Source organism: Uranotaenia lowii, chromosome 1, assembly GCF_029784155.1.
Source record: "Uranotaenia lowii strain MFRU-FL chromosome 1, ASM2978415v1, whole genome shotgun sequence".
NCBI lineage: Eukaryota > Metazoa > Arthropoda > Insecta > Diptera > Culicidae > Uranotaenia > Uranotaenia lowii.
The window spans coordinates 121166115-121176376 of NC_073691.1; the positions used below are offsets into that span (position 1 = coordinate 121166115).

Sequence of the window (10262 nt, forward strand, 5' to 3'; positions counted from 1 at the left end):
GATATAGTTGTAAAGTTTGATTTTGTTTCCTAGTTTGTAAAGTATAAAACACCATCTGGATCTTAAGCAACAGATAGATAATTTATTTAGTACACATGATTTGACAAAAATTCTTATGAAAGCTTTAGAATAATCCAGTATAAAATCTTTCAAATAACCAAAATGTGTCATACAATATATGTACATGCCATTTGTTGAATAACTGTTAGCAGCTCAATGAAACCTTTTTCAATATGAAATATTATTGAGTTATGATACTCTGGGTAAAGAATACATTAAATGAGACTTAATTGTAACACAGCATACGCGTGGGTGTCTTCCGTACCTCAGTAAAAACCGTTACAAAATACACGAACGCGCTTGAACATATTTAAGAATTTAGAACTTTTACTTGTAGGTATACGACCCTTGAATTTTCAAAATTTACACTCCGTGTGAATGTTTTTCAAACCTTTCGAACGAGGTTATTTCAACTGCCCTTACAATAAGAAATTTAAATTGTAGTCGAATTTTGTTGGCGTTCCTGAAATATTTATGTTGTTGAATTAAAAGCACAATTAACACACGACGTATTACAGGACACGACACTTAACGTTCTTACAAACGGAAAAAAAGATTCAAAATTACCTTTTTTTTTGTCGACCGGTTTCGGGCTCGATGTTGCCCATCTACAGGACGATGTCCGACTGATCACACGAAGAAATTACTGGCAGGATCGTACTACGAGTGTCATAGTATTCGTCGAAGGATGGTTCCTTTTTAAATTTTTCTTTTGGTGAAGGTGAAAAGCGGCGACATAATTGGTGGGTCATCTTCATTCATTAGCGGTTTCTCTGAAGTGCTAATGAACATAGACTCCCATGCGTTCAAATGTGAGGCTTTTCTTACACATTTCTTATAGGACACTTTTTCCCAGTTGATGGAGTGACCCGTTTCCGTTGCGTGGGCAGCTACGCTGGATTCATTGGCCCTGTTGTTATCTACAGCGTTTCTGTGTTCTTTAAGCCGAACTTTAAATTTACGACGAGTTTGGCCAATGTAAACAGCTGAGCAACTCTCACAGGGAATTTCATAAATTCCGGATCTCTCATCTTGCGGGATCTTATCCTTCAAGGAGACCAACCGATCCTTAAGGGTGTTGCCGCTCTTGTATGCTGTTTTCAGACCATGTTGAGAAAGGATTTTTGTAATCCCATTAGTTAGTTTAGGGTGGAACGGCAGGCTAACTCTATAGGGTTCTTCTTTCTCTGGCCTAAAGGTGGTGGCATCACTTCGGTACTTTTTTCTGGCATGTTTCCGGAGAATTTTGAGGACAAATTCGTTGTCAAAACCGTTCAAAAAACTCGCCTCAAGGATTTTATTCTTTTCCTCTTCAAATTCTGCCTTTTCCATTGGGATATTGTAGAGGCGGTGCGCCATGGAATGGAAAGCGGCTTGTTTTTGCGCACCAAAGTGGTTGGAATCGGCTGTTATGTATCGGTCGGTTGAGGTTGGTTTCCGATATATTCCGAATTTTATGCTGTTGTCCTCTTTCCTTGAGATTAAGAGGTCAAGGAAAGGCAGTTTTCCATCAATTTCTTTCTCTACAGTAAATTTTATCGAACTGTGTCTGGAGTTTAGAAGGTCTAAAGTCTGCGTGAGATAACGCTCCTTTACCGAGGCAAGGATGTCATCGACGTAGCGCCACCAGACACGTGGGAAAAGTCTTTCTCTTTTCTCCAAATCTGCTTCCAAGTCGCTCATGAAAACTTCAGCCAAAAGTGGGGATAATTTGCTGCCCATGCTAAGGCCAAAGGTTTGCTTAAAAAACTTACCCCGGAAAATGAAGAAATTCTGCTTCATGCATTCTTCTGCCACTGCAAGGTACGCTTCTATTTTGTTGGGAGACACCCGGCGACGTTCCAAGTGCCCCCGTAAGCTGTTGAGGGCGTCCGATGTTGGTACACTAGGGAAAAGTGCGGAGACGTCGAATGAAACTAATATTTCGCCTCGACGCACTTTGAACCCTTTTAGGCGCTCAACCAGTTCCACAGAATTTTTTACACTTTTGCCATGCTTTACAGGGTAATTTTTCATTTCTTCGACCAGCCATGCTGCCATTTTTTCCGTTGGTGTACTGATATTTGAAGAGATGGGTCGCATAGCTTAATCTCAAGGAAAGAGGACAACAGCATAAAATTCGGAATATATCGGAAACCAACCTCAACCGACCGATACATAACAGCCGATTCCAACCACTTTGGTGCGCAAAAACAAGCCGCTTTCCATTCCATGGCGCACCGCCTGTACAATATCCCAATGGAAAAGGCAGAATTTGAAGAGGAAAAGAATAAAATCCTTGAGGCGGGTTTTTTGAACGGTTTTGACAACGAATTTGTCCTCAAAATTCTCCGGAAACATGCCAGAAAAAAGTACCGAAGTGATGCCACCACCTTTAGGCCAGAGAAAGAAGAACCCTATAGAGTTAGCCTGCCGTTCCACCCTAAACTAACTAATGGGATTACAAAAATCCTTTCTCAACATGGTCTGAAAACAGCATACAAGAGCGGCAACACCCTTAAGGATCGGTTGGTCTCCTTGAAGGATAAGATCCCGCAAGATGAGAGATCCGGAATTTATGAAATTCCCTGTGAGAGTTGCTCAGCTGTTTACATTGGCCAAACTCGTCGTAAATTTAAAGTTCGGCTTAAAGAACACAGAAACGCTGTAGATAACAACAGGGCCAATGAATCCAGCGTAGCTGCCCACGCAACGGAAACGGGTCACTCCATCAACTGGGAAAAAGTGTCCTATAAGAAATGTGTAAGAAAAGCCTCACATTTGAACGCATGGGAGTCTATGTTCATTAGCACTTCAGAGAAACCGCTAATGAATGAAGATGACCCACCAATTATGTCGCCGCTTTTCACCTTCACCAAAAGAAAAATTTAAAAAGGAACCATCCTTCGACGAATACTATGACACTCGTAGTACGATCCTGCCAGTAATTTCTTCGTGTGATCAGTCGGACATCGTCCTGTAGATGGGCAACATCGAGCCCGAAACCGGTCGACAAAAAAAAAAGGTAATTTTGAATCCTTTTTTCCGTTTGTAAGAACGTTAAGTGTCGTGTCCTGTAATACGTCGTGTGTTAATTGTGTAGTTAAGTTCTTACGTTGGCACAAATCCGCTTGAAAATGAGTTGAATTAAAAGCTTCGGACATAAGAATCAGTACACAGAAATTGAATAAAAAAAATATATTTCACCAGATTTCAAATTCAAAAATTCCGAATTCATAAAAAAATCATTCCGAATCCTAAAATGAACATCAGATCATATCAGCATTTAACTATGATTTAAGTTGGTTTAGCGAAACGATAGCAAATATGATTTTAAAAAATATTTATGTTTATGTAGTGCCAGTGATGGCCCGAGCAGACTTTTATTGCATAATAATACCTAATTTTGCTATCATGCCTTGAAAGTAGAATGAGGTATCATTTTGCCCGAATAGAGGTGGTACAATGCCAAAATTTGGGTCTCACTTTTCATATACGAATACCTCGATTATACCAAGTGTAGGTTTCATTGAAACCTTAATGATGCCTCGTTTAGCCAACGTTTTAAAATGATTTTTGAAAGCATCATGATGCCACTTTAAGGTATAATTTAATGTCAAAATGTGGCATCGTCATGCATTCAAAATTTCATTGATAAAGGATGGCTTAACGAGGTATTAAAATACATTCAGTGAAACCAAAATTTGGCACAACTGTGCCATCCGTATATGGCAAACGAGCGCCAACTTTTGCATTGTACCACTATTTTTCTGAAAAATTATACCGAATTCTGCTAAAAAGGCATGATAGCATAACGACAAGGTATAAACTATCAAATAATTTATACCAATTTACTACAAAACCAAAGAAAGTTGTATTGTATACACTCAGGGTATACAATGAGCGGTATATGAATATAGTCTTTTAAAACGCAAATAGAGGGAAAAACATCGCAATGTGTTATGAATATCGACTGCACTTATGGTTGCATAAATTAAGGCGATTTCCAAACCTTCGAATTTTTAATTGAATAAGATTTGGTTTTGCTAGCGAAGCTTAACAGCAGGTAGTATTGAAAAAAAAACCATTCAGGCGTTTCAATGTGCCATGCAGGGCGGTGTACTATGAAAAACCGCTTACCTCAATTGTTGAATATGTCAAGGAATATGCTCAATACCGTAGTCGCTCACGAATCGGACATGTTTTAGAACTCTTTAAACATTTTTTTTAAATTTAAATAATTGTTTACACTTTTTTAGAAATAGAAACAACTCATCCTAATTTATTTTTTTTCTAATTTGTTTCAATTTATAAAAAATACAATCGATTTTCTATTAGTTAAATTGTTATCTTTCTGAGCTTTTTTTCAACCAATGTCTTAAGAGTTTTTTTTTTTAATTCCGTAGCGACTTGAAATATCTGTTGAAAACTTGTTTAAAAAATTTTATCAACAACTATTTAGAAAATTTTGCCAATATTTGAGGTGCCCTCAACTCTCTTTTTGAGCAGCTGGCTTAAAGATCTATGCAATGCTAAGCTGTCGTTTAAACCAAAATTTGGCCTAGATGTGCTATCCGGAAATGGAAAATAAGAGCACATTTTTTATATTGTACCACCTTAAATCTGGCAAAAATAAACGAAACTTTACTTGCAAAGCATGGTGGTAAAAATTTGGGATTCGAATAAAAAATATATTTAGTTGAATCTGATTTTGCATGCAATTTTTGTTATATTACCATAAACAGCAGTATTTTCAGTTCGTGTTTGGTGTTCGTGGTGTGCGGTTGTTTTCTCCATGCTCTCTCGGTTCGATTTTTTTTTCTACTTGCGTTAGCGTGCAGCTGTCTATACGCGATTGACCAATTAATAGAAGTTATTTGTGAAAGTGGAAAAATGATTGAAAATCCCGAAAACGGATTTCGGTGATAAATTGTAAAATGGGAATTGGAAAGAATACCCACAAGTGCCTTATTTAATTGGAAGAAGGTGGCATTTGTGGCGATTTCGTCAAAGAAAAATATAGCGGTCGATGAACAGACGAACAAAACGGTTCATTTATTTCGATGCGGGTGCGATTTTTGCTGTTCGTCGTGGGGCAAATTATACATGCATGTTTTAGTTTCGGAAAATTGTTGTTTGGATCGGTGGTGCTGAAAAAAAAAAGTGTTTGAGCTGGAGTGAAATTGCAGAATTAATTCAGTGCAAAAAAGAAAATTCTTATTGCCAACCAGCGAAGGGGCATCGACGCGAAATTCGAAAAATGGCGGTGAACCGAAATATCCGTGTGCGATAAAAGGACGGGCTGTTGTTGCAATTCCATTTTCGAAGTGTCCATGTCAGTTGAAGTGCCAGGGCGGATCACATTTTTTAGAAACCTAATGTGTTGTGAGCATAATTGAAGTCGCGGTAGAGAGCTCGAGCTCGAGTTATAGGAAGATATTTTCATCAGAAGAGCTTTAAAATTCCGTCGATGGAAGCGCTAGTTTAGTTGCCATTGAATCGTGTTTTTTGCGCCGGGGCAAGTGATAAAAAGTGCTGAATACATAGAATGGTGGACTTCCAATTAATTTGAACCCAGGATCGGAAATGGATCCGATGGGTTCTATAAGAAAAAATGCTACTTAAGTTTGATTTGTTACCTTTGTTGCAACGTTATGGAGCCATGCAACAGGAAGAGAATGGGACAGGCTGAAACAAATATCGTTTCCGATTCGCATGTGTGTGCCTATCATTTTCTGAACGAAAAGCATAGCATGCTTCGATTTTCGTTTTGGGTTACATGGAGTGCAAGAAGAGTCATCGGCTAGGCACTGTACTCCTTTGACGAAGTTTTTCAGCAGGCCGGCCGGAGAGATGCCAACAAACCGAACGCATCAGCTAAGTTTATTTTTTTCTTTTCTTTTCATTATTGTGTTTTACATAATTGTTTTTTAATTAATTTGGTTGTGAAGTTATAAGAACGAATTGTATATCATTTAAAAATTTGTGTGTATAGAAATCAAGTACCAACGACGGAGATGCTGAAGCTGAAGTGTAATCCATTTCAAATTGAATGAACCGTCATTCATTTTGAATGGAATGAACCGTCATTCATTTTAAATTGAATGAACAGTCATTCATTTTAGGTGACCGAGGGGCATAGTGGGAAGATAAGAGAGTTAAGTTTGGGGCAGATGTATTACGTACGATTTTTTCTTTTTATTCTAACTGGTTCTTATTGGCTTAGGCGCATTGTCATACATGTATTATTTTAATTACTGGCTTTATTTTCAGTTCAATATATCATTATCCATCGTATGGGGGTACATAATTGTAGTTATCATTGAATGGATTTGGGGTTTTCGATAGTTACAGATCGATATTGTATTACATTTGTTCATTTACGATGGTTAATTTTTTTTCGTTTAAAATATTTTGGTGTTGAATTTAGACAAGGGTAAATGCTTAAAATCACCGTTTTGAGGGGTGTATCTCACAAGCTTCCAGCAAAAAAAAAAAAAGGATATCCATTTAACGTTTGAAAATGTAGGTCTCCGATCATACTGTTTTATTTAAGCACCATGTAGACATTTTTCGCAATCACTTTTCTTAAAATCCAATGCCCATTTGAACAAAAAAAAAATGAATAATCAAAGTACTGTAGCTATTTAAGAACACTAAATACAACTGCTTCACAGGTAACATTTCTGCATTTTCTCTTTTTTGTGCTTTCATTTTGGTATAACAGAAAGGTGTGCATCTGCTCTCTTTTAATGATTATTATTATATATTTTATTTTTATACAACATTGTGAACCATTTTTTCTTAAATTTTTAGTACTGTGAACTCTTGATCGTTTGATGAAATGGTTATTATCATTCCAGTTATTCATTATTCATGAAACTTCGTACCTTTTAACAGTTTTCTATCAACTTTAAAGTGATGATGGTGTATTTTTCTAACCATTGTACATGTTTAATCTCCCCCTCTAATTGTTATATGAAAGAGTCCGCATTTATGTAATTTTTTTAATAATTTGTTATTGCTACTGACTATCAAATAACCATTAATTTTTTTATTAGGTACCATCGAAATTTCAGTCTCCAAATATTTTTTTTTCTCGTGATTTTAGTTTGGTGTACGGCCAGTTGTGCGCTAACTGCTCTCATCTTTATATTATAACAAAAAAGGCTTTGACAGCAATAAGTGCTTGACTGGTGGGCTACCGGGGACGAAGCGAAAACGCTCCTCTAGTTCAATCATAAAAATTCTGCAGTACATACACAAACCATAAACTGTACACACAAAACACACACACACACACACACACACACACACACACACACACACACACACACACACACACACACACACACACACACACACACACACACACACAAACTTAAAAAAAAAACAAAAAAACCCTGCAACGATTACTGATGCAGGAGAGAATGAATTTTCTCTACCAGGATCAGGTAGGTATAACAAGGTAAGAAAAAAAAATAGTTAAAAAGGTCGAAGAAGGATGACCATCATTGTTTGTGCCGTTATTGAATCCATTTCAGGATCGAAAAATTGAAAATTTGAAAACAATTTATCGATTTCTTAACAAGTTCAAAACACACACATACAGAAACACACGTTCAAATTATAATCCAATATTTTACTAGCATTTTTTGGTTTTATTGAACAGAGGGAGGATGATTTGTAATAATATTAAAATTATTTGTTTTAGATCGGATGGAAATTGAATAGGTTATGAAATTGAACAACGAGGGTTCCATCTTCAGGTAAGCTGAGAGTGTCTAGAGGTAAGATAGGTAAAAAGGTAAGATTATTTTACCATACAAATATTTCATTGATTGAATATATAATATAAGAACGTACAAAAAGTTGCCAGCTGGGCAGGTATCTACACGGATGCGGAATACCTGTCATAGATTCTTAACTCTAAATATGTTATGAATTTTATACGGCTGCGAAACAGTTTGCTCGTTCTACAAATAAGACATACACCTACACGAGACATTTTCATTTCATGTCAGTTCACACGAAGCCATGGTGTCGGGTATGTGATGATTTGCATTGAAGATAAGCCGAACTAATAATCTCAAGGATGCAAGTTAGCGCATGCGTTGGCGAAACTGCGGTGAATCCGTGCACCCATGGTGGATTATCTACATACATCTACATACATTACCATAAACAGCAGTATTTTCTATAGAATCTATATATTTAGGCGTTTCACTGGGCGGTACATGACAGTATATTATGAATAACCCCTTTCCTCAATCGTTGCATATTTGAAGGGGGTACCTGTTATATCATAGTCGCTTGCTAATCGCACATTTTAAGGACCAAAAAACTTTCGATCATCAAGATGAGTAGAGAGTGGCTACATCTAAATTGGAAAATCAATATTATCATAGAAATGTTTGAAATATTCAAGTGTAAGTTAAAAATCTGAAACTAAATCCTAATTTAAAATATTTTTTTTCAATTATTTAAATTCTACTGTTAACAGGATCAAATCTATTGCTAGAAAACTGTGTCGGTAAACTGTGTTAAAAGAAAAAGAAAAATGCAATGGTTCCTTACAATTGATTATAATACAACGGCGAAAAAATAAATGACAAGTACAAAATAATGCAACATTTAAAAAGTCATACAAAACGATTTATAAAAAATAATAGGTTCGATTTGACCTAATAAACAAATTTGATCTAACTTGAGTTGGCTTAAAATATAAGAAAAAAAATGTAAATAGATAATTATTCTGAGTAGTTTTGTTTTTCTAATACAACGATTCAAATGGATAAAATCGAAAATTTATTTCAAACTTAACTTTACCGACCTTACGCCAAAGTTATTATCTTTCTGGGCTTTTTTTTTTTTTTCTTAAAATGAAATATATCACTAGGCTTCACTCGAGTCCCTTTAAAGGTTTATTTGTTCAAGAAGGTTCAGAAATGAAATATTTTTCAATAGAATTCTCTTGTTTTTAACTGTATCTTTAAGTTTTTTTAAACGAATTTCACATTATGGTTCTCATAAATCTGTTCTATTTTTAATTACTTCCAAAGTGATTACAACTGTAAATTTTTGTCGATCCCTAAGTCGATCTAAAACCAACACACAAATATTAAAAAGTAATTAAAATACTTCTAAATTTTAAAAGACATAATTTAAACATAGGATAAAAAAAATTTGATCAATTATAACATTCTCCACATTATCCAACATAACAATAAATAAAAATAGGAAATTGCCGAACTTCAGGCGTTTTGTTTGACTTTGGTTAATCAATCGCAATTTTTCTCAAATATTTCTTAATTCCAATCAACTTTAGTCCCAGATTAACCAATCCAGCACTCAGCACTTCGAAAATTTGTTACGCCCAACGTTGCTTCAAAATGCCTACATTTTGTTGATAAGCTAGGATCTCAGGCACCATCATCTATCGTACAATCTATATTAGAGCAAGAAGCCAGCTTCTTTTTCGCACGAAGGTTGATCGATTCTTGGTGGAACATGAGTTACGTGATTTTGACGTGAGATTTTTTTCGTAGTCGAACTCTCTTAGAAAACCGTTTTTCGTATACAGTACTCTTAAAATCATCGATAAGTTTTTCTTGAAATCGACTCAAATGATGACGATGCTTCTAAAATAAAAAAAGGGGTTTAATCTTCTTGTATATTCTTAATGCCAATGTTGATCAATACTTACGTCTACGAATCGCTAAATCTTTTCCGGAATACATTTCTGAAGCCAGCGGCGATCTCTATTGATGGTATCAGCCTGCACCAATGAACCTAACCACGATAGCTTGCGTTCACCTCGTATACAAGTGAAGATGCCCTCTCCGCGAACACGAATGCTTCCTGTGCTATGTTGATCATTTATCGAATATCATTATCTCAATCAACTGTAGTCGGGCGTACTACTATGAAATCGTGGAATTGGTCTGAACACCACGATCATTTTTCCGGTACCTTAAAGACACGAAATATAAAAGTGGAATAAATTGCATTAATTGAACTGAAAAACGAGGCAAAAAGAATTTTCAAAACCTCCAATGCCAGAATATTGTTCGGTAGGATGTGCGTTCACCTTCATCGGTTCTCATCAAGCAGGGATCCCGTTGCATCGTCTGCTCGTCCCTTTACAGGAATATTTCCAATTCACTAATCACTTCGAGTAGCTTTTCCGGGTAAAGTTAGTCTTCTTCTAAAAAGTGCATTTC

General features: G+C 36.0%; 1 protein-coding gene across 1 annotated transcript; it reads right to left on the reverse strand.

The window, feature by feature from the left end:
• Positions 1-759: 759 nt before the first annotated feature.
• On the reverse strand, positions 760-2100 carry LOC129737871 (uncharacterized). Its single transcript, XM_055729035.1, has one exon. It carries the CDS (start codon positions 2098-2100, stop codon positions 760-762), a length of 1341 nt encoding a protein of 446 aa, XP_055585010.1.
• Positions 2101-10262: the final 8162 nt, after the last annotated feature.